The 24,957-nt window shown below is 34.1% G+C and overlaps 4 protein-coding genes across 5 annotated transcripts; 3 read left to right on the top strand and 1 right to left on the bottom strand.

Moving 5' to 3' along the window:
* Window positions 1-1,840: 1,840 nt before the first annotated feature.
* On the top strand, window positions 1,841-2,964 carry LOC107902870 (AP2/ERF and B3 domain-containing transcription factor At1g50680). Its single transcript, XM_041094810.1, has one exon. It carries the CDS (start codon window positions 1,841-1,843, stop codon window positions 2,885-2,887), a length of 1,047 nt encoding a protein of 348 aa, XP_040950744.1. The 3' UTR covers window positions 2,888-2,964.
* A 7,195-nt stretch (window positions 2,965-10,159) lies between these two features.
* Window positions 10,160-11,050, top strand: LOC107902868 (AP2/ERF and B3 domain-containing transcription factor At1g51120). Its single transcript, XM_016828980.1, has one exon. It carries the CDS (start codon window positions 10,160-10,162, stop codon window positions 11,048-11,050), a length of 891 nt encoding a protein of 296 aa, XP_016684469.1.
* A 1,261-nt stretch (window positions 11,051-12,311) lies between these two features.
* LOC107907441 (protein arginine N-methyltransferase PRMT10) lies at window positions 12,312-15,668 on the top strand. Of its 2 annotated transcripts, XR_005913559.1 has the most exons (8): window positions 12,312-12,623; window positions 13,023-13,215; window positions 13,310-13,415; window positions 14,030-14,219; window positions 14,529-14,714; window positions 14,813-14,896; window positions 15,024-15,250; window positions 15,427-15,668. XR_005913559.1 is itself a non-coding variant. In XM_041093067.1 (7 exons), the coding sequence occupies exons 1-7, from the start codon at window positions 12,444-12,446 to the stop codon at window positions 15,198-15,200; spliced, it is 1,116 nt and encodes a 371-aa protein (XP_040949001.1). In that variant the 5' UTR covers window positions 12,332-12,443; the 3' UTR covers window positions 15,201-15,378. The 2 variants fall into 2 exon arrangements, 1 of the variants encoding a protein (XP_040949001.1); XM_041093067.1 differs by lacking the exon at window positions 15,427-15,668 and having other exon boundaries at window positions 12,332-12,623; window positions 15,024-15,378.
* A 4,139-nt stretch (window positions 15,669-19,807) lies between these two features.
* On the bottom strand, window positions 19,808-23,186 carry LOC107907440 (cytochrome P450 734A1). Its single transcript, XM_016834818.2, has 5 exons — window positions 22,757-23,186; window positions 21,679-21,902; window positions 21,334-21,578; window positions 20,819-21,188; window positions 19,808-20,657 (listed from the first exon to the last, which is right to left on the bottom strand). Exons 1-5 carry the CDS (start codon window positions 23,031-23,033, stop codon window positions 20,199-20,201), a joined length of 1,575 nt encoding a protein of 524 aa, XP_016690307.2. The 5' UTR covers window positions 23,034-23,186; the 3' UTR covers window positions 19,808-20,198.
* Window positions 23,187-24,957: the final 1,771 nt, after the last annotated feature.

Raw genomic sequence — 24,957 nt, forward strand, 5'->3', positions numbered from 1 at the left:
ATATAATATTAACGTAGTTGATTTGAAAATTAGTAGTATATATATAACTAAAATTTTTATTATTTTAATATAGTTTTAATGGACGCCATACTCTGATCTGACAATTCAAGAATGCATCCTATCTGAATTCTTGGTGAATCCCAACATATGGCACGTGAATGTGCCATTGGTAGTGTACACTACTTTGGAGATGCACGAGTCAGACTGAGTATTACGGTAATTTTGGTTTAGGCAATCAATTCCACTGACACCCTAAGAAATCGAAGACCTAAATCATATCGACTTGCAGGGGGAAATTGATCAGCATTAACCTACATTCCACGTGCAATATATCAATATTTGTAACAATAGGTACGAGTTTTTACCTACTCGCGAGACCATTGTCCCTCTAGAGTTAGACTACGATCCGAAATACATGCCATGTTTTAGGGTCCATGACAAGCCATACTTGCTAGCAGAAGGCACGAGGTGCCGGCAACTGCATACGAAGAGGCCACAACGGACACCTAGACATCCAAGGTCCGACGAGGCGGGTCTATCTTCAACACCTACGCAAGAACCGATATCGATGGCTGCACCACCCCTTGGTCAGTATGACTCGACTTATTCTGGTGCGTACACTAACCCTGTCATTTTCACACAATCACCACATATTCCACCACATTTTTTTGCTTCTACTTCGATGCCAGGTTTTGTTTTTAGACCTCCATCCCCGGCATATTACACACTGATGCCATTAATATTTCAAATGACAACGACGACGACGTATAGATCGCCTATATTTGGGGCACCGATCGGGAGTCCGAATCATTATGTCATCGGTGTATGAGACATAATATAGTTATTCCCCTACACCGATGACGTCACAAACACCTCCGGAATCATTGTTCTACAAAGGTGGATTATCTTGGCAACCATCTATTCCTAGACCGGAGGATGCATGATGGCAACCAAGGAGCAACCAATCACAACCAACTACAGGTGAAGGCGAAGAAGATGAGAGGTCAAGACTACAACCTATACCGAAGGTTGAACCAAGAAGGAATCCAACTCGCTTTCAGTTGGAAGCGTTTTCGTTATTTCGGCCTAATCCGGTAGTTTTCTGAAAAAACAACCTAATTTGGTAATTTTTTTTTATTTTCGATATTTTTAGGTAATTTAGTCATTTTTTTGCTGTATTGAAATTGGTGAGTTATTAATTATAATACTAAAAAAACCTTTAAACATGGTGAAAATTAAATCAAATCTGAATCCCCTTCAAAATATGGATTATATACTTGCCAAAACTAAAGTTGCAAAATCTAAAAACTTTGTTAGCATTTAATTAAATCAACAGATTTTTCTCTATACCTACTTTCTTTCATTTTCTCCAACATGTTTATTAGTTTTCAAGCAATTTCCGGAACCACTTATAAAGTAATCAGTAGGGTTTATCATAGTTTTCTTATAGCACAACTTGTTTGATTTTTAGAGACAACCAACTCTTAGTTTCAATTCTCTTGCTAAATTAACAAGGTACCAGGTTTCTGTTTTTTTACTTTTATTTGATTTCTTGCATACTAGTTTAAGTTACAAGTACAAAATCATAAAAATTTCTGCTGTGATTGTTTCTGATTTTATTTGATTGGTATACCCAATAAGTTTGAGATTCGAATCCGTTTGAATGAGTATCCGTAGATTGAATATTTAGGGAGCAGTTCGGATTTAGATGTATAATTGAACTCGAAGCTTAATTTAATTGTTTCATATAATCACTTTTAAAAGATGATATATAATAAATTAGAAGTTCAAATAATCCTATAAATTATTATTATTATTTTGGATTACTTTGCTAGAGATTATGGAAGAAGAGATACTAAGTGTGATTTCAAGTGGTGGAGGAAATACAAATTCAGATGTTTCAAATTCAATTAGCACCACTCATCAAGCAAACAAACGCCAAAGGTGCGGCGATAAAGGCAATTCGTCGCAATTCAAAGGCGTAATGCGACAGAAAAACGGAAAATGGGGCGCTCAATTATACTCTAATCATACCAGAATTTGGCTAGGGACTTTCAAAACCGAAATAGATGCGGCCGTGGCCTACGATAGCGCAACGATCAAGTTCTGCCCCGGAGACACTCATCGAAACTTTCCATGGAACGAAATCACAATTGAGGAGCCCAAGTTTCTGAGCCATTACAGTGCAGAAGCTGTCCTTAGCATGATAAGAGACGGTTCCTACCAATACAAGTTCATGGATTTTATTAAGGCTTGCTCTAGAAGTACAAAACCAAACACTGCTATCAACTCAGTGGGGACTTATAGCAATGAAGGGCTAATTTGCAAACAATTGTTCCAAAAGGAGCTAACACCAAGTGATGTTGGTAAGCTGAATAGGCTTGTCATCCCCAAAAGATATGCTGTCAAGTATTTTCCATCGATTTTCTGGACCGAAAAGGAGAATGCCGATGTTGCCGATAGCAAAACGAACGATGTTGAGTTGGTTTTCTACGACAAGTTTATGAGGATATGGAAGTTTCGTTATTGCTATAGGAATAGCAGCCAAAGCTTTGTTTTCACCAGGGGCTGGAATCGGTTTCTGAAGGAAAAAAAGTTGAAGGCCAACGATGTGGTTTCGTTCTTCGTATGCGAATGCCGGAAGGAGAACGAAGTCCAAAGGTTCTGCATGATCGATGCCAACAAATCCGGTAACGGTGGCACGTTCGTGGCGGTAAACAACATTCATGTTGGAATAGAAGTTGATTTGCAGCTTCGGTTGGGACATTATTACCCCATTGGTGATGAAAAACATGTCCAAGAGGAGCAAGGATCAATGGCGGCAGCGAAGCCGGAACAAGACGACAAGACTGAGGGTTTCAAACTCTTTGGTATGCAAATTAACTGAAGCTGAAATCCATGCTCTTTTTAACTATCAGGATTGTTAACTGAAATCAACGTTGCAGTAATGTTGACTTTTGACCTTTTTTCCAGATTATTAGCAGTTTTTTTTTTAATTATGGATATTTTGTTTTCTAGGATGAATTTTTGTCATTCGTAAGATTGATATCAATATATGAATTGATGAAAGTGTCTTAATAAGCAAATCTACTTGTTTTCCTTTGGACGTTATTGTTTTTTTATTACAACCTCTGCAACAATTGTAGGACTGTCAAATAGTGTTGTAAAATTGGATAAACCAAATACAACCATACATGTGACAATTTTTTTTACCGTGTTTTAACTTTAATTATTAATGTTACATTAAGAATTTAATTTGTAATAAGATTTTTCATATGCAACAGTAAATATAATATTAACAAACTAAAATTGTTTGTTTGTTCACAGAATATTTATAATATTAATATTATATATAAATATCTAAATTAAATATTTTCATAATCAATGGCTTTTTTATAGTTGGGTTGAACTAATTCTTTTTATGTAATTAGGTAACATGCCACTCATGAATATTAAGTAGGCCTTTTTTAGCTTAAGTAAAAATCTCTAAGTTGGGCAAAGCTATTATGAGTGCAGACGGCGGTCATCAGAAGCCCAATGAAGTCCATCGGGTGTAACTTCGAGAAGAAGGGATCCAAGGTTTCGGAATATGTCGAATGGCTATAGAACAAATAAGAAGGTCCTAAAAGAATCCAAAAGTCCAAGGAAATGATTGAAACCAGACCCATGTAAAATTGTTCTAGAAGCTCTAAAAGACTCTAGGCTTGTTGAGAGTTGTACAGAATTATATAAATTGTTCTAGATACGTGATCTTAACTGTATGTTGTAATCAATCTTAACTGTAGGATCTGAGGAGTTTGGCCTGTAAGGGAAGGCCCTCACTCATTTGCACAAACTTTAACTTAAGATTGACCTCCTTTGTATAGACTCTAACTTAAAGGTAATAACATTTTTTAGTATTTTCTAGCTCCATTTTGTGTTTAAGAAGATCGAAGATTAACTTAGATGTATGTTGGTGTAAAACTAGAGCCTAACGCAACATGTTTGTTGAGCTTAAGTCTAATTTTGTAATAATTATTTTCTATTAGTCAAATACGTCTAAAGAATTAAAGTTTTTTTTTGTAATTATAAGAGGATTAATAATTATATTTATCCAATTATACTAAAGTCTACAAATGCACCTAATATAAACTCTCTCTTTTTGTGAAGAAAAACCCATAAAATTTTAATTTAGATTTACAATATCAAAAGCACCACTAGCCTTATTAGCTGAAGCCATATTGGCAATCTTGCCAACACATTTACCCCTTCCATATTAGCTGAAGCCATATTGGCAATCTTGCCAACAATGGAATTAATCTCCCTAGGGACATGTCTTACCACCCAAAAATCTTTATTTTGTAACAGTTGTTGAACATTTCTAACTAGAGTTGAACTCGAGCTTTCTGGATTCCTCCCTTGAATTGCTTGGACTGCCTCAGAGCTATCAGTTTGAATCAAAATCTTGTACACACCCTACTTTTGTAAAAGAGTCAACCCATCCAAAATATCCCATAAATCAGCATCAAAGACAGAACATTCCCCTAAATAGTGATTGAAGCCCATAACCTAATCACTTGAATGATTCTGCACCACTCCCTCTATAGACGCTAAACCTGTTGTCAAATTAACAGCACCATTAGTATGTAGGTGAATCCAATTATCTGATAAAGGTTCCCTCTGAATGGAGCTTCGTCTTTGAGTCAAAACCTCCTTATGTATGGATCAAAATTGTCTCGCCCATGTAATAAAACTTTAAAAATCTCAACGATATTCTACGTAATTCCTTGAAAGACGAATAAATTCTTTTTCTTGCAAATGCGCCAAATAACGATCCAAATAAACTAGCCCAACTAATTCCCACGAAGACCAAACTCTCATAAAATTGTAAGTTATATGTAAGCCAACCCAGAAGATTGGAATTAAAGAAACTGCTACTTTGACTCAAAGGTACCAACTGTCACCAAACCTCTTTTGTCGCATAGCAATCTCTAAGCACATGAAGAATATCATATGTGTTATGTCTACAAATCAGACATAAAGCTTATTGTCCAATGCCTCGTCTTGCTCATTCCGCATTAGTAAGGAGGCGTTATTTGAAAATGAGCCATAGGAAAAACTAGACTCTATGGGGTCCCTTAAACTTTCAATGAGTATCCTAAATAGGTTCTTTAGCATTCCAATGATTCTCCCTAATCGAACGATAGACACTCTTGATCGAAAAGGCTCCTGTCGAGTTCGATAGCCAAGAAAGTGGAAGGGGTATACTCACAATACTCGTAATTATATTTTCCGAGACCCACAATCAAAAGGGATAGATTCCAATTTCCTTCCGAAATGACCATTTCTTCGAGTAGACAATCCGTTTCCATGCTCCAATGCGCATAAATCTGCTTTATTAAAAGACCAATCTATACTAACCAAAGATATTGCCAACATCGAATTGACTTTCCATCCCCCATCGACCACACTAGATTGTCCCTAAACAATGGTCATATCTTAGACAGACCTCTCTAAAGAAAAAAGCTATTGCTCCTCTGAATGCTTTCCGACAGATTATCTTTCATACCATACTTCACCCAAACAACCCTCACCCAAAGAACATTGACATTAGTAACCAAATTGAAACCCAAATTCATAAAAGAGAGGCATTCTGATCCTCCAACATCCGCAAGCCAAGACCCCTACAAGAGCGTGGTTGACAGATTGAGTCCTAATTGACTAAAGCCATATTCTTCTTTCCATTCAAGGACCCCGAATAAATTTCCTAGCCAAACATTCAATCTCCTCACAAATTCCTTTCGGTATCATCATTGACGGGATGAAATAGTTAGGAATAGATAGAAGCAGAGATTGTGCTAAAGTAACTCTTCCAGCAATAGACAATTGTCTAGCATCCCAACTAAAAAGCTTGCTACGTACCTTATCCCCCACCAACTAAAAAGCATCCCAACAGGCTTAAACTTTTGCGTTGGGACCCCATTCCTCAATAATTGCGTAGTAGAATTTGAAATTGCGGACATAATGACCTTCCTCAAACAATCTGAAATGCCAGTAGCACTAATTGAAGCGGCAATGAACTCCCATCTCAACCTATCATAAACTTTCTCAAGATCTATTTTGATCCTCGTCCAAGCCTTTTTGTTCTTCCCACCTTTCATTGAATGAACAACCTCCTGAGCTAAAATAATATTATCAGTAATATTTCTACTAGTAATGAAGCCTATTTGTTCCTCCGCTGTTATTTTAAGGGAAACAAACCTGAATTAATTTACAATAACTTTCATCACCAAATTATACAACACAAAACACAAACTGATAGACATGAAATGTTGAAAACTTTCTGGAGCAACATATTTTGGAATAAAGGTGATAAGAGTATTATTTAGTGCAGGATCAATGAGACCACCATCAAACACTTTTTTTACCCACTCACAAACAACACCTCCGACCACATCCCATTGACTTTGAAAAAAGAGATCATGGTAACCATCACTACCTGGGGACTTTAGGGGAGCCCTATTAAAAAGAGTTTTCTTGATCTCATCATCAAAAACCATCCTTCCCAAAAAATCAAAATCTATCGAATCCAGACAAGGAAAAGGATTAGGTGGTAAACCAATCAAAGGGGTCGATTCTTCACCATATAGATTTTGAAAGAAAGTAAGTGTTTCATTCTGTAGGATATCCAGATCATAGCACCACTCACTATTATGAACTCGCAAGGCAGAGATGTGATTCAACTTTCTTTTCCTAAGTGTGTGACTATGAAAAAAATTTGTTTTTTGATCGCTGAGGTTGAGCCAATCACATCTGGATTTTTGCTTTCATAAAAGTTCTTCGTGGTGCAAAACAGATTCCAATTCTTTCCTAACCGGCATCTCAATAAGTGCCAATAAGATAGCTCATTCTCTTGCTCGAGCGGTTTTATTTTATGAAAATCATATGGAATTGGATTCTTTTCCCTTTATTTCTCTTAAAAAATTATAAATAATGTTCAAGTAGCTCATGCGAATGAGGATTTTGGACAGTAAAACCGGATCTACAGGGTGAGTCTAATGGCTTAAGCTTAGCAGTCCCTTTTTTTGTTGTGCTAATTTATTTTTAGTTCTCTTGTTGATGGATTTTTTTCTCTAAAAAAATATAAACAATGTAATAAATTTTTAATTTTTTTTAAAAATTTAAAAATAGACTCTAAAATTAAAGTATTTGTCATATATTAAAACATATTTTTAATGGTTTAATAATTTAATAGTTTAAATTTCAAAAAGAACATAATATTTTATAATTTAAAATATATATTAAAATATGTTCGCAAATCTATTTAACAAATAACAATTTTAAAAACTATCTTTAAAAAATTGTTAGATAAAAAATTCTCTAATATGGTTCTAAGGTAGTCAATATCGTACTAGTGGACGTGCCATTTTTCTACTGGTACTGATTTATACCAGTAATTGTTTGTTTCGGTGTATCATTTTAGATTTATCATTATTTTAAAAAACATTTAATATGTTATATAAAAATATTTATAAATATCAAATAATGAGATTAAATAAAACACGAATATAAAATACTCATAAAAAATAATGCCTCGGTTGAAGTGGTAAAGAAAATATTTTAAAAATATTGGTAGCATCTATTCAAATCTCACCATATGTAATTTTACCATACCAAAAAAAACAGCCTCATCAATTATATAGAATGTTATTTAATAAGTTTCACAAATACAATCCATTATTAAACAAACTCAACATAAAGGAGCAAAAAAATATTCTATAAATTAAACAATAATGTCATCCCATACTGTGTGTATAATTACTCATAATTCAACAAATGTAAAATAAATTTTTTAAAATTTTAATTTTAATTTTTAGCGCAAATAAATAATAAAATTTTAGAATATATATATATTTTTTAATATTGGTCGATACACCATATTTTGATTGTTATGAACGAAATCAACGAATATACATTGATACGATTAATACCAACTACAATTTACACAAAAACAAAACTTAAAACTTATTATTCTGAACAAATCGTTATAACCGATAACGATCTGTTGTAAAACAAAACTGACTACCATTTATCAAAACTGGTATATAATAGGGAGTAGTATTGGACAACTATTCTTTCATTAATTTCTCTATTATATTCTAAAAAACCATTCAGGAGACAATTATCAATAAAAAATTATTGTGCAATGGATATTAACAAAAGAGAAATACAAACACTGTAAAAAATATTTTAAATAATTTATAATGATGTTTGTATATTTTTAATATATATCTTTCCTTTACGAAATCGTATATATAAATATATAAATAATTTTATATATTAATTAAATATTTAATTACAAAATCTATTAGAAATTAGGAAAGATTTAATTTTATTTATAACATTAATGATAAAATTTATTTAAAACTATAAATTAATTTATGATATTTTAAATAATACACACAAATACACTTCTGCATCCCCAACAAATCTAATATTAATACAGAATAATTGCTACAATTTAACATATATTTTAATTTTTTTGGTGAATTACAAGAGGAGGATAAAGCCTTAATAATAACGCGATTAATGCGACTCGAACCCAGACCGCACTTAAGATGGTAAACACCCTAATCATCAAGCCAACACGGAGTTGACATATATTTTGATTTTAAGGTGGATGTGGGATGGGGATTAACTAATTTATTGTTGGTTAAAATGGTATTGCTTCGGCAGTAAATCAGTTGCGCTATATAGAATTCAATGAATTGAATTTTCCCCATGATTTTCGGTTATTGTTCCCCTCTTCAATTTTCACTTTTCACGCTTCTGGTTTAGTCCTGGACCATCTTTTTAGGCTTCTGGTTTAGATCTAAACGATCTTTTTAGGTTTGAAGGTATGTCTAAAAAATAAGAAGATTTAGACAAAAATATAAGTTAAAGAAATGAACTTAGACAAAATATAAGGCCCATTTTTTAAATGAAACGTGCCTTGGGTAGAATTTTTTTACTCGAGTTTAGCCCGGTTGGAATAAGTTGTTTTATTGTTGTTATTTTGCTATCATTTCGCTATCATATTGCTACTATATTGTTGTTATTACTTGAATATAACTCTTGTTTTTTTGTTAATTTTGTTATTATTGTCGAGACATTTGTTTGCTAAGTTGTAATATCTTAGTGTTATTTAATTTAAATATAAAGACTTTTTTTAATATATTTTCAATTTGTTAAAAAATATTTATTTTAATATTTTTAGCGTATTTAATTTACAATATTTTTAAAATTTATTTTTATATAAAAAAGTCTAAAAGAATTTAATAAGAGCTAATCGGATTAGACTCGAATTTAGCATATTTAACATGAACCAAATTTAGACATAATTTTAAATTCATTTTTCGGACAAATCAAATCCACATCTAAAAAATCCAACTTAAAATTTTGCATCCCGGTCATAATCATGTCTACTATAGACATCCACCAAATTCCTACTACGATTCATGTCCATTGATTTCGCATTTCTTTCTTGAATTAAATAAAGATTCGTTATTCAAAAAGTGAAAAAAAAATATTATACAAAAAATGACGATTCATTTTTGTGTTTTATATGGAAGTTAATACTAAATCCATGATCCGAACTTATTTTGTAAAATTAATGACAAATTCTTCTTTCTGGCTCGTTTCTCTTGAATTTTCTGTGTTGTGAAACACTCGTTAATCCATGGAATCCATCGTTTAAATAACCCTTCAATCTTCCCGACGTTAAATGTTGGAGAAAATTTCTCTAATCCTTCGTAAGAATTCCTAAGTATGTGCAATATTAATTCACCCAGGCCCAAAAACTGTAAAAAAATCCTTATTCACCATGGCGCACATGAGTTCTAAGGGCTTATATCGCTGGGAACATGATTTCTCAATCTTTTGTCTAAAAATGTGGATTATATTGTTGCCAAAAATAAAGTTAGAAAAGCTAAAAGGTTTAGAACTTTAATTAAAAGAGCAGATTTTTCTCATATACATATTTTCTTGCCTTTTGTGGAATTTCTTTCTTAAATTTGAAGCAGTTTGCCGAAACTAAATATAAAGTAACTAATAGGTTTGATTTTGAGAGACAGACACAACATCTTGTTTGATTTTGAGGGTCAGTCCATTGCTTTGTTTTCAGTTTATTTTGTTAGAGGTTATGGAAGAAGAGATAACAAGTGTGATTTTAAGTGGTGAAGCGAATACACATTCGGATGTTTCAGATTCTACTAGCACCACTCATCAAGCAAACAAACGCCAAAGGTGTGGAGGTAAAGGTAATTCGTCGCAATACAAAGGCGTAATGCGACAGAAAAATGGACAATGGGGTGCTCAATTGTACGCTAATCATACCCGAATTTGGCAAGGGACTTTCAAATCCGAAATAGATGCGGCCATGGCCTACGATAGCGCAGCGATCAAGTTTCGTACCGAAGACACTCATCGGAACTTTCCGTGGAACGAAATCACGATTGAGGAACCCAAGTTTCTGAGCCATTACAGCGTAGAAACTGTGCTTAGCATGATAAGAGACGGTTCTTACCAATACAAGTTCATGGATTTTATTAAGGCTCACTCTAGAAATACGAAACTCAACTTAGTGGGGACTTATAGCAATGAAGGGCTAATTTGCAAACAATTGTTCCAGAAGGAGCTAACACCAAGTGATGTTGGTAAGCTGAATAGGCTTGTCATCCCTAAAAAATATGCTGTCAAATATTTTTCGCCAGTTTTCGGGACCGAAAATGAGAATGCCGATGTTGGTGATCGCAAAACGAACGATGTCGAGTTGGTTTTCTACGACAAGTTTATGAGAATATGGAAGTTCCGTTATTGCTATTGGAATAGCAGCCAAAGCTTTGTTTTCACAAGGGGTTGGAACCGGTTTCTGAAGGAAAAAGAGTTGAAAGCCAAAGATGTGGTTTCGTTCTTCGTATGCGAATGCCGGAAGGAGAATGACGTGCAAAGGTTCTGGTATCGATGCCAACAAATCCGGGAACGGTGGCACGTTCGTGGCGGAAAACAACGTTCATGTTGGAATAGAAGTTGATTTGCAACTAAGGTTGGGACATTGTTACCTTGTCCAAGAAGAGCAAAGATCAATGACGGCAGCGAAGCCGAAACAAGATGACAAGACTGAGGGTTTCAAACTCTTTGGTATGCAAATTACTTGAAGCTGAAAACAATGCTTCTCTTTTAACTATCAGGATTGTTAGCTGAAATTAATATTGCAGCAATGGTGACTTTAACTTCTAACTTTTTATTTAGATTATTAGATTTTTTTTTAATTATGGATATTTTGGTTATTAGGATGAAGTTATTACGACCTCTGTCAATATTTCGGACAATTAAATAAGGTTATAAAAATTGACAATAATACCTAGACCAATTGAGCTAACACTTAATCAACATATATTTTTATATTTTAATTTCTATGTTTATTTAAATTATTTTGATTGCATTAAAAACAAATTTACAGTAAGAGTATTAAAATTTTGCATATGCAACAGTAATTATAAAAGTAAAAAAGTAAAAATATTTTGTTGTATAATATTATTCCATTGGAAGAACAAAAGCTATCACCAATAAATCTCGGATGCCCAGAATCTGGGAGTCCATCAATGGCAGCAACTAGCGGTTTAGCACTGCTGTATATTGCTTCATTCTACTTCTCTTCTGTGCCCATGTTAAATGCGTATTGATTTTAAATACTAAAAGAGAGAGAGCTATTTCTGGTATCTGTTGAGTTTAAAATGTTGGACTGCTCTGGATTTTGTCCTGTTTTGGATTGGCTGATCATGTTGTTTTTCCTGGAGGATAATGTCTCTCAGCCATGGAAGATAGTCTATTCATGACTATACCTATTATCCCACTTCACATTATGTTTACAAATTGCAGAAAGTAGATCCAAGAATGGGATTATAATTTCGGTAGGAATGTTGTAATCAACATGTGATGGTATTGAAGCAAAACTTGACCCTTCATTTTTATTTCTCAAGTTAAATTAAAAAGAGTAGGATATAATCCAATCATCGCCCCCTTTCCCTTGGAAGTTAGACCTTCACCACCGTCGCCGAGTAATTTCTCAAAATACATTAAAAAAAACAACAGACTAATAATGTAAACTAAAAATAGCGGGGGACCCAAAAGATACAAAAAAATATTGAGACCCAATAGCATCAAAACATATCAATCAAACCGTCATTAATCATTATAAGGCTAGAGCTAGAGAAGGTAATCTAAGTGGGTCCCCGGTTTTGCCACCTCCAGAGCTGATGACATGGCAATCCTATTCGCATTATTAATGAATTTATATATTATTTTTGAGACAAACAAAGGCCAAAGCCAAACCAAAAACCTCACCGCCTTTGCCCTAAAAAGGAAAACAACTCTCATTCTCTCCTGCCGTGTTAAAAAACCTTGAGCTGTGACAGAGAGGGAGAATGGCGAGCCGTACAAATGGCGGTAGCAGCAATGGACCGGTGGATAAAGGAGCTGATTTTGCCAATTACTTCTGCACTTACGCTTTCCTTTACCACCAGAAAGAGATGCTTAGTGATCGAGTCCGTATGGACGCTTATTACAATGCTGTTTTTCAGAACAAGCATCATTTCCAAGGAAAGGTAACTCCTTTTTTCATTTTTTTCTTTTTGTGTTAGGGTATAGAACTTGAATCCTAATATGTAGAAAGATATACCCTTTATGTTTGGGTATTAGCTTAGTGACTTGGTACAACTTATACAAGAACGAGATGCAATTGGGGGTTATTATTTGTTGTGTGGGATGCCTAAATTTCACTCTGTTTTTCCTTTCAAGTTTCGTTACTTGTTTGTAGAGATAAGACTTGAGAAAGCTGTGAAAATTGAATATTTTGAAGCAGATGCTTCTTATATTGTCATTTTTGTCGCAGCACGTGTAGACATGAAATAACCTGCAAGTATTAGACTAGGAAAGTAATGGAAATGAAGGATTTTAGGCAAGGGAATCCTGACAGAAAACTGATTTGGTGAATCCTGGTGAAGGCTGTGTTGGATGTAGGAACAGGAAGTGGCATTCTTGCAATCTGGTCTGCCCAGGCTGGTGCAAGGAAGGTCTATGCCGTTGAAGCAACTAAGATGTCGGAGCATGCTCGGACTCTTGTTCAGGCAAACAATCTTCAAGACATTGTAGAAGTAATTGAGGGCTCTATGGAGGAAGTTGTCTTACCAGAGAAAGGTTGGTATTATTAGATTTACTTGTTAGTTACTTCCAGTTTGTTTTAAATCACTATTTCAGGTTCCTCTCATCTTAGATTTTGGTTAATGGGCAGTTGATGTGATTATCTCCGAGTGGATGGGTTATTTTCTCCTGCGAGAGTCTATGTTTGACTCAGTTATATGTGCTCGAGATCGTTGGCTGAAACCATCTGGGGTCATGTAAGTAATGAACTGGGGTCATTTTTAGTTTTTTTTTGGCTATCCCATGTTTTACTGGTCAGTCAATTTTGTTTATTTATGAACTTTATATGTGACTTGGGCTCTTTTTCATTTTAATTTCTAGAAGGGGGGTATTGACTATTTAGATAAATTTAAGACTTTGAGTCTGAGGTTCTTGGATTGGAAAGAAAATTGAAAGATTGATGACTTAGTCTTACTTGAGGCATGTTTTAAGTGCAAGAAGGTGGCTACCAGCTCAGTGGTTTGGGGGGGTGATGAACCTAGACCTTATGCTTCATGCAAGATGGTCATCGACAAAATAACAACTGAGGGATGTCAGCTTGAACATGGGTCTTAGCTAAATACTAATGTAGGCTGTGAGTGGTTATCTTGCCTATTAAACATTCTAAAAGACGATTCAATAACAAGTAGATGCGACATAGCTTAATTTGACTCTAATAGGACCTTTTGCATATCTGTGGTGTTACTGTAATTTTTTCTGTCATATTATCAGTATTTTGCTTGTGCAGCTGCTTGTAATATTTATTAATCTCTTGGCTATTCTTTACCAATGTTGCAAGCTCGATATCTGACAGATAAATTTCCATTTCTAGGTATCCTAGCCATGCACGCATGTGGGTTGGACCTATCCGATCTGGATTGGTGGACCAAAAGAAAAATGATTATGAAGCAGCAATGGATGATTGGTATGGGTTTTTGGAAGATACGAAGGATTACTATGGTGTTGATATGAGTGTTTTGACAAGGCCTTTCTCTAATGAGCAGGAGAAATATTATCTGCAAGTGAGTTCTAAAATTCTCTGATGCCTTGGTGCCATTTATAATTGTTGTTTTCAGTTTATTGCCTTTCATTCTGCTGCTTAAATATTGATGTTAGTCGGTAAAGGAAAGACTTTTCCACTCTTTAGGTACTGAATCACTGTTTTTATGTCTTTAGGTGAGAGATAGTGAGACAGATCCTTATATTAAATGTTTTATGTACTTGGTTCCTTTTATTAACTACTCTAGGCGATTACTGGTGCTAATATCTTTTAAGAACTGAGAAGGTTGTTCATTTGTTTGGTTCTTTTTCATATTCATTCATTTGTATAGACATCATTATGGAACAACCTCCACCCAAATCAAGTTATTGGGACAGCAGCTGTTATAAAGGAGATTGATTGTTTAACTGCTTCAGTAAATGACATCCTTGAAGTCAAATCAAGTTTTTCATCAGCTATCAGTATGGCGTCCACTCGCCTCTGTGGATTTGCAGGATGGTTTGATGTCCATTTCCGAGTAAGTTGAGCCTCAGCTTTCCTTATTACTCTGGTCTGATTGGATGAAGAGGCTTTACGTGTGCTATATATAACCCTTGTTCTTATCTTGTGCAACAGGGAAGAGGGGAGGATCCTGCTCAAAAAGAGATTGAGTTAACAACTGCTCCTAGTTCAAATAATGGCACTCATTGGGGACAACAGGTCTGAATGGCTTTTGTTTGGTGCATCATGTTTTGGAGTTCTAGTTTGTTGCATAAATCGAGTTCATTTGTGTTTGCTTGTACATTTTCCTGATGATTTATTTTTCTCACTTTCCATTATTGGACAGATTTTTTTGTTGCATCCTCCCGGTCATGTTGATGAAGAGATCAATCTCGATGTTTCTTTCTCAATGAACCGTTCTAAGGAAAACCATAGATTAATGGAGGTTGAGTTTGATGTTAAGATAAGCAAACCTTCCGGCAAAATGCTTCCACCCATTAATAAGAAGTTCTACATAGAGTGAGGCCAGCAATTACTTGCTAGTTCTTTTTTTTTAATGCTTTCGACACCAAGGTATATCTCACTACTTGATGGTTCTATAATTAAAAACTTGGTTTTTTACCCTAATCAGGGTAACATCACAATCCTTTCACTTTTCCGATGTCGGCTTTTGCACTTTCTAGTTATTTATTCCTGTTTAATTCCACCACTCTAACCATTATTTATTTTGTTTGCCTAATATTTTTCAGTGTCTGCATGCAAGGGGTTGATTTTGGTTCTAAGAATTCCTATCTACAATATAAATTTGACGGGGCAATTTGGTTTATCTTTTTGTGGCTCGAGTAAACCCCATGTTTTAGAGAGATTGTAAGTCACCTTTGCTTAAATTTTCTTCTTTCAGGGTTGCATCTTAAAACTTGCAATGTATGACAGCTGAAATTCCTTTTTAACTAAAATTTTCATATAGGGTATGGGAACCATTTTTTCTGCATCATTTGTTTTATCTTATAAGTTGGTGAATCTTTTTAACATGCACGTATGTTACGATTTTCTATTTCGCCAACTCAAATCACAATGAGATTACCAAGCAAATTCTGGCAAGGAGTTGTGCCAAAACAAAAAAAATACACTATTATGGACTTCATTAAAATTGATTGGATAATGATATTTTATAATTGTGGATGGATGGGCTAAGAGGAGATTGCCCGAGTTTGGGCTCAGCCTAGGTTTTTCTAATTTGAAATAAAAGAGGCTGCTAAATAGCTAGAATGTTCCTATTTTTATTTGAATATCATTATAAAAATCCCACCAGTAGATATTATTTAAACAAAATTGAACTGCCAAAATAGATGACCACAGAAAGTCAATTCTACATATATTATGGACTACCCAACACGTTATAAAGCATCTCATTTCTCATACAATTAATATATTTTAAACAATAAAAGAAATATAAGTTGTATAATATATGTATTTGGTTGAAACAAACTACGACAAGTCTGCAAAAGAAGTGGATATCTGGGTATCATTACAGCATTCTTGTTTGTTCTTGCTTTTAGATTTTGACATTTTTCCTTACGGACATATCTTTAACAAATAGGCTTATAGGGTATTGCCAGAGACAAATGCAATTATTCAACATTGGTAAATATTATTAACAGGTATTGGTAAATAAAAAGTAGATCCCATGTTTGGACAGGATTGTATGTGGGACTGTATTTGGAAAAATAAATTTCCAAGTACTTTTGATGTTTTTTACGGCTTTTCTGATGTTTTTGCAGTAAATATATATCAGATGCCCTGCATAGTACAGTGATGCTAAAATCCAGCATAGAAACTGTGGATATTTTTTGTCCCCAACCAATTTTATCATTTTGTCAGAACCCTTTTCTTTTGGAATTGGAAGGCAAGGAACAAGAGAGCCCCTTGGCCGATTGCTCCCCCTACTTGATTTATGTGCTCGATCTTGTTCTTGTAAGAACAATTGTTGGGTCCCATAACTGGTTTCTTTATATATATTACTTCCAAAACACTATAAAAGTTAGTTCAGCCGTCAATCATATTTTTGTCCAATGATATATACAAACATATATGAATCTTTCTCCTAATCTATGCCCAGTTTTCAGATTCGATATTGCTCCTTGTTTCTGGTGCCTCCCTGTGAATTCATTCACTGAGTAGGTTGAAGTCTTTCATTTTTTGTTTAGTATAGGTGGCCAACACACATATAAACGACGCACAAGCAGTAAACAATCTAAAAACGTAGGTTGGATGTAACTGTATAATTTTGGAGTCAAATAAGATCAGCTGGGGGACCAAGTGGTTAATTTTATCAACACCCAAGTGACAAAACAATTTACTCATTGGCCTCTCATACACCCCCTAACCCGTAATCCCTACCCAACAAGCAGAAACCTCTGTACCATTGACTCCACTCCATTAACTAAAAACCAACGCTGCCCTTCTTACCTATATCTAGGCTTATCTGTCTCCGTTCGATTTCTTTTTTAAAATTTATATGAAGGTATAGTGTTTTTTGTTTTTTTGTTTTTTAAAGTGGAACAGTGTATTAAAGGGCTCCACCAAATCGTCTACCCTTGTCTCATTTGCAAAGTCTTAAGCATTGATGCTCCCATGTGACAATGTCTCACTTCCTTCCCTTTCCCAAAAGGGAGACATCAATCTCTCTAACTTTTTTCACTTGGCCCCCCACTTTGTTTTCTTCTTCTCTTCTTCTTCGAACTTCAATGGTATGTAAGAATATGCATTTTCGTCCATGTTTTCACCCTAATTTACTACTACACTTATTGGTGATTAAGGTAATTATGTGTATACATACATCATCGGTGAATGAATGATGATGAATGATGCAAACATTTATAAAATTTTAACATATATATATGTTTGTGTTAGGTGGCATGAGGTTTTTTTTTTCTTTTTTGTATTTGACAACTCAAATAAAACATTTATTTTGTGTATTTATCTAAGTGACATCGAAAAAAACATTTATCAAACGCGTAACTTAACTCAAAAAGTTGATGCAATCTTCGTATAATTCATAGACGTACAATAAATAAAAAAAAGAAAGAGAATATCAAAATTATACAAATTAAGAGATATGGATCCAAATTAATATAAACAATGACACATATATACTGAAAACCTGAATGCATGTATACTTTCAATGAAACAATAATAACGTACTTACGTGGCACATTAATATACACAAAAATAAACGATAAAAAATGAAAACTAAAATATATGTATGAGAGAATGTGGCATGGTGATTGGAGAAAGGGGAAAAATATAATTTGGCCAATCATTCCCAGAGGGGGTGAACCGTGAAGGACTAGAAGTCTTGGCATTGCCCATTTTGTCTTATAAGATGGAAGCCTACACAAAGTTTGCATTAATCAATGGCAGACATAAGCCAGCTCCATTAATTAAAAAGCAACAAATTAATTGCAGACATTTGGGATTAAAATGAGGCAGGTTTTCGCCATGTACATAATAATTCTTTTTCCCACTAACCGTTTGAATTAGTATTAGCTTGTTGCTACTACCTAGGTATCTATATCTCTCCCTTTGATTATTTGTTAATTAGGGTTGTAGCCAATCTAGCTTACATATATATTGTTTAAATTCCCGAAACATGCATGCAAAATTTTTAAACATATGGAGACAAATGAATCTGATCCACTAAAATGTTGGTTTTGTGGTATAGAATTAAGGTAGGGGGGGAGACATTTACCTAGATCTTAATGTTGTGGGGCATGCTTAAGACAAAACACAAAATAACAACAGAAGCTAACCCTTATTAAAATAGTTAAGCCTGCCTAGGATTAACTGCTAATCACGGAAATAGAATAATTTCGTTTAATTAAATCATAGGGAAATGAGAAGGTAAAATATTAGTATGTGTTTAATCATCAACTAAGCTTGAAACATACTTTATCAAAGAGGGTATGTCCAAATAATAAGAATCTCGATAATGAAGTCATTAGCCAAATAAATAATAACAATTAAAGGAAGTAAGAGACATGGAAGTGATTAAAGAAATGAAAATTAGGGTTAGCATGTAATCATAGAAGGGATCACATGCTTTGTTAGCATGCTTTGATTCCTTTTAACAAAAGCTTTAAAAAAGGGTGAAAACAAAACACCCCAAATTAGATTAGAAGGCCAAAAAAAAAAGTACTTGAAACCACATGCTTCTTGGGAACCAGCAAATCCTTAAATAAAGCTCCTTTTTTTTTTCTTTTACTTTTGTCTTTTCTCTTTGTATGTTTTTATTTATAAATGATAAATATTCTTAATTAATTTTGAGCTTAGAGGAGGAGATCCCAAAAAGTAATGCATATATTAAATAATATTTCATTTAGCCCAAAGCCCTAAACCCCATAAAGTAAAGGAAATCAATTATTAATATTTTTTTAAGAAAAAAAGGTGCATTTGCCTGCTGGGTTTAAAGCAATCTTTGCTTAAAAGAACATTTCTTGTCTTTGGGGTACTGTAAATTCTTCGTTTCTTTTTTAATCTTTGTAGTAACACAAAGATCACCGATTTGGGTGCTCCCCTTTGTCTTCTAAGTCTTGGAAAATGACGAGGAAACTTCGTCTTTGATCTTTGCACCATATTTTGGGGAAAAAGCCTAAATCTCACCATTTCCCATGTAATATCTCTCTTAAAAAGAATGTTTGGGTTACAATATATATATTTATCTTTTACACCATTCTCTTCTTGAAATTAATTGTCAGTGTTCAAATTAATTATGTGATATAATATGTATAATCTATATGTAAGTAAATGATTTATTTTCAGTAGGAAGAGACAGGCTGCAACTTGGGATTAAATTTTACAAGATTGCCTGATAAGTTTAGGAGTCCTTCAAAAATTGAATATTTTCATTGTAGGAAGTTTCATCAAAGGGGTTTGGCTCCTCTGTTTTCAACTGTCTTCAAGTTCAGCTATACTGGTATTTGGAATTGAATTTTCAACTTTTAATAAAATATTTGTGTTTGCAACATTGGTTACGTGTTTTCGTTGGTTGAGTGTTGAAAGTTGGCAGGTCATGACAGCAGCTAATTTTCTATATACAACCATAGATTTTAATCATAAAAAAAAGAACAATTTCATGAATTGCATAACATTACAAAACTGTGTTGCAAATATAATTACATACATACGTATTGGGAAGACCAAGGGATATGAAGAAAAACTATCTACTTTGTTAGCCATTTTCCCAAAATCCTAAAGGAACTGATATCGAGCATCCAAAACCATAACCATGGAATTTGAGGGGGAGGGAGAGGGTCAATTGTAGCAAATGCCAAAAGGATTTGACAAGACTTTTAGTGGCACTTTTTTTTTTTCGTTGCAAAATATCTCTAACTTTTTCTATGCTTTAAAGGCAACAACGGAGATGGGTATTTTTTTTTCTTTTTTTTGGGGGGTCACTCAAGTTACTAGCATACGCGCAGGCACACACAAGAGATAAGCACATATACGATATAGGATTAACTCATGACCCTTGATCTCTTGGAACAGTGGATTCTGGCAGAGGTTGAAAGATGATTGGTGCTCCATATTGTGGGTAAAGTAGCATCAGAACCGTCGGTGCATGTTGATAAGTTGGGGCCAACCTAAAGGAGAAGCGTTGAAGTATGATAGAAAGTGTTAACTTGGCTTGTAAAATGGCTAGGTTTTGCCCGATACACGTGCGGACCCCAAGCCCAAACGGGATGAACCCCACGGGATGTTTTGCTGCACGTGCCACACCTTCAGAGAACCGAGCCGGGTTGAACTCATTAGCATCGTTGCCCCATATGGCTTGATCATGATGAACGGCTAAAATCGGTATCAAAAGTTCGGTATCACGAAGAATCATGTAACCCCCTAACTCCGCATCAATTTTGGCTCGTCTAATTGTTGCTATTGTTGGTGGATATAATCGTAAAGATTCATTTAATATCATAGTGAGCTGCACACACATGTAATTTCAAAATTAGAATGTTTTTCTCAACTACATTCACCGATTCACACCAGTGAAATTGTGAGATTTACTGATTTATACCCAAAAAGACACAAAACATATGAGCTTTGTCTTTAATGCAAAAGGAAAGGGTGTTAGGGATATTTTACCGTCTTAAGCTTTACAACATCATCTTTGGAAGGTATGTCACGTGATCCACACACCTTAAGCACCTCCTCACGTGCGAGCACCTGCCAGTGTGGGTGCATTGCTAGAAGAACAGTCGTCCACGTCAACAAATTGGATGTGGTCTGTTTGCCGGCAAAGAAAAAGCTCTTACACTCTTCAATTATGTCATGGACTGTGACATTTGGACTGGAATTTGAGGCCTGCATCATTAATCCCAGCAAGTCCTTAGGTCCTTTCTCTTGCACTGTGTTCCCCAACTTGTTTTTCCGTCCATCGATTAACTTCATCAACGACTTTTTGACATCCCTATCCAATTTCCAAAGCCTTATGTTCCTCTTGGTCGGCAAAAACCTGAAAATCCAAATATATATCCCAAATTTAGACATTTCGTATAGTATCACGACAAGGAACTGAAACCTTCGATACGTGAAAATCTAGGACCAAGGATGACGGTTGTAATGATTGATGATATACAGGAATTTTAAATAATTTTTACCTATAACCAGGGATGAAAACCTTTTGAAATGCCTCGGCTGCAAGCACCATTTGTTGGGCTTGTAGTCGGAAAATGGCTTTTCCATCTTCATAACTGGTCCCAAACGCCGTACGAGTAATGACATCTTCGGTAAGGGTCTGAAACCATTCGCAGACTTCGATTTCAATCTCGCCGGTGTTGGTCGACATTGCCGACCATTTGTCGAGCATATGGGTTACTCTTTGTGCAACCAATGGCACTAGCAACTGCAAATAAAAAAAAAGAATGGAGTATTAATAAACTTTCTTGGTGGGGTTAATCATTAATATGAGAAATGAATGAAGTAATAAATGAGGGATAAATTACTTTGAGATTCTCCATATGGAAAGTGGGAGTTATGATTTTTCTATGATGAGCCCATTTTTCGCCTTTGAGACTAAGGAGACCATCACCTTCGAGCTGTCTAATTAGAGGGTGAGCTTCATTCTTTTCATAGAATTCGGATTTGGAAGTGAAGATTTCCCTTATCAGATCAGGGTCGGCCACCGTGAGGCGAACCGTCGGGCCAAACCAAACCAGAAATGTTGCACCTGCACATATTAAACAATATTTATTGTTATAAATGAAAAAATGAAAAAAAAAAAAAGAAGGGATTTACACCAAGGAGGGAGTGGCAGGGAACCTCAAGTGGTAAGTATCAAGTTTGCAAAAGAGGAAAAGGAGCAGGAAAAGAAATGACAAGCCATTAAATTAAGATTCAAAACGAAATGATGATGGATATGTTTATAGAGAGTACTGTAGCAAAAACATATATATTTATAAAAAGAAGACGAGGGAGCGCAGAGAAAATTAAATTAAAAGCCGAAAGAAAGTAGGGAAGAAAACAACTCAAAGCAACAGTGGTACTAGCAAACATAACATAACTTCATTATCAGAAACTCAAACCTCCTATAAAAACAAAAGCAAGATGACACATATAAAAAAAACAGAGAAAAGATAGTAAAGTATGTTGAAAAGGATAGAAATATATACACACACACATGTGTATATATATAGTGTGTGTGAGAGAGAGAGAAATGGGATTATGAAAATCAAGGTTTATTTTTGTTCATTAAGAAGAGAGTGCAAGAAAAGAAGGGAAAAAATAAAAAAGAAAGAGAAGAAAACAGAAGTGGAACCGTCCAAAAATTCCTGAACTTCAACATCAAGCATCAAAGCACTGAAAAGGCTGTAAAGTTAACCCGAACTCAAATAACCAAAAACAAAAGCTTTTTTTTTTACAAGACATAAAATTTTCATTGATCAGAAATATTTTTTTTTACAAAAATGAAGAACAAGAAGATCCATTCCTTCCACTCTTTTCTTTGCTTTAACAATGAACTGAAAGGAACCCACATTAACACATTTTTAGACACACGCCCACAAAAGATTAATGAAAACATACCATAGATTTTCTTCCAATGATGGTAGAAAGAAAGGACTCTAGGGAGGATATTGTGGGAAAAAGGCATAGGTTGAGAAGAAGCCTTTAACATCATCCCAACAAGCTCCTTAACATTTCCAATGAAGAAATGGTAAGGAGGTCCTCTAATCCCTTGTCTTGAGAAATGATCTTCAATCCTTTTTGGTCTCCACCAAAGCAACACTATCACTTTTAACACCAAAACTAACACCATGAATGATACAGCAACCAGCTTCAACCACTGTAAAACACCATCCATTTTGAAAAAGAAGAAGAAGAAGAAAGAAAGAACAGACAAATAGCTTCGGTTTCTCTCTTTTCGCACAGTTTTCCTCCTTAGTGTGGAGCAGCCTTTTTTTTTGGGTGTGTTTTTGCTTCTTATCTTCTTTAGCTTATGTTGGTTTACTTGCTACCCTTTGTTGGCCTTTTATTACTACTACGAAAAAGAGAGAAAATATTAAAAAAAATGAAACAAAAAGAGAGAGATTAGAAACAATCCCAGGCCAACGCCGTAGGGCCCGCCACTGGAATAAGGGTCAACGTGAAGAGTTATTTTAAATTCTATACATATTAATCAAACTTTTCAGACAATTTTACCCTTGATTTTTATTTCATCTCTCAATAAATACATTAGTATTTTAAGAAAAATAGCAATGGATATGGGAAGTACATTCTTTTATAAGAATGTCCTCTTATTATTGTTTACTACTAAGTATATGAAAAAAGCATTAAAATCGAGAAAAACACACCTAACTAAAATTCCAATTAAAGGGTACATAATTCTTTCTCTTTTCCTCTTGGAGACCATACAAAGATTAGGTTGGATTTAAAATGATATTTTATTTTATTTTATTTTATCACTAGCTCTTAGCTAGCTTGAGGGATTTTTCTAATATTAAGGCATGATTGATGGGAAACAAATATGATGTGCTCTAATTGCATTTTTTTTTATTTTTAAGTTAATGCTTATAGGTGTCTATTCTAGAGTTTTGATCTTTTAGATAATGGCAAAATTTTTAACATTTTGGTTTTGTTTTTTTGTGTACAATTTGCTAACAAATTTATTAATTTATTTCGTTATATAATTTGAAAAAAAATATATTTGTAATAGATGGAGAAATACAAATTTTATCAACATCAAATGAATATTATGGCACGTTCATAATTGGCTCTATTATAACTCAAACACTTAATACGAGAAGGAAATAAACTTGGATGGTTCAAAGCGGTAGGCAAAAATCTGAAAAAGAATCAAGCATTCACCAAACTAAAAACCATCCCTAAAATCACTTGTGAAAACAAGTTGCATGTATAAGCAATACTAAAAAAGTGTTGGAAGAACAAACAAAAACATATGAAAAGGAATATTTGTTAAACAACAAAAAAACATAAAAAAAAAGTGTTAGAAGAACAAACAAAAAATTATAAAAAGGAATATTTGTTAAACAACGAAAAACAAACAAAAAATATATATATAACTTAAGACAATACGAACTTAAATCAACTCGTGAAATTATTTATTATTTTAAAATAAGTTCAAAAGAGAAACAAATTAAAAAGCTGGCGAAGAGGCGCCCACTTTCCAATAGATTATTGGTGGCCGGTGGAGTTTTAGCGACAATAAACATCGTCATCCGTGTATCATAACTTGTGAAAATAACAAAGATACTTACAAGATAGATCTACAAATTGAAAAGATAGAAGACACATAAAGTGAAAAAAAAAATTGGAAAAAAAATAAAAAATAAAAAGAGATAAAAATCGAGTCGAAAGTAGACACTACCGTTAAACAAAACAAAAAGAGAATAAACAAACACCTTATATTTTTATTTGTTAACTTAATCATTTAAATGTGTCCAAAAGCCTTGAATGATTGTACTATAAATTGTTGTTACTAACTATATATACAGCAATTGTAAAGGAATCCATTTTTATCACGATTAAATTAAATTTGAAGAAATGCAAGCAAACCTTGGAATTTTGACGTATGCATAAACTTGAAGACATTAAAAACTCACGTGTCATGTTAGCCAAATTTACACATTATAGTCAAATTTTCAAAATGGGTTGACTTTTATTAAACTTAACTGTGTATTTGGAATTAAACGACGTTTTTTTCTTTCCTTTTCAAATTTGAATATTTTTACTTTTCCGAAACGTTTTAACTAAATCTACATGAAAAA

This window comes from Gossypium hirsutum, chromosome D05 (assembly GCF_007990345.1).
Source record: "Gossypium hirsutum isolate 1008001.06 chromosome D05, Gossypium_hirsutum_v2.1, whole genome shotgun sequence".
NCBI classification, from domain to species: Eukaryota; Viridiplantae; Streptophyta; class Magnoliopsida; order Malvales; family Malvaceae; genus Gossypium; species Gossypium hirsutum.

Coding starts and splice junctions, on each gene's coding strand:
- LOC107902870 (XM_041094810.1), top strand. CDS start 1,841: ATGGAAGAAGAGATACTAAGTGTGATTTCAAGTGGTGGAGGAAATACA.
- LOC107902868 (XM_016828980.1), top strand. CDS start 10,160: ATGGAAGAAGAGATAACAAGTGTGATTTTAAGTGGTGAAGCGAATACA.
- LOC107907441 (XM_041093067.1), top strand. CDS start 12,444: ATGGCGAGCCGTACAAATGGCGGTAGCAGCAATGGACCGGTGGATAAA. Junction 13,216..13,309: donor AGTTGTCTTACCAGAGAAAG/GTTGGTATTATT, acceptor GTTAATGGGCAG/TTGATGTGATTATCTCCGAG. Junction 13,416..14,029: donor CTGAAACCATCTGGGGTCAT/GTAAGTAATGAA, acceptor TTCCATTTCTAG/GTATCCTAGCCATGCACGCA.
- LOC107907440 (XM_016834818.2), bottom strand. CDS start 23,033: ATGGATGGTGTTTTACAGTGGTTGAAGCTGGTTGCTGTATCATTCATG. Junction 21,903..22,756: donor TCATTGGAAGAAAATCTATG/GTATGTTTTCAT, acceptor TAATATGTGCAG/GTGCAACATTTCTGGTTTGG. Junction 21,189..21,333: donor GTTTTCATCCCTGGTTATAG/GTAAAAATTATT, acceptor TTGGATTTTCAG/GTTTTTGCCGACCAAGAGGA.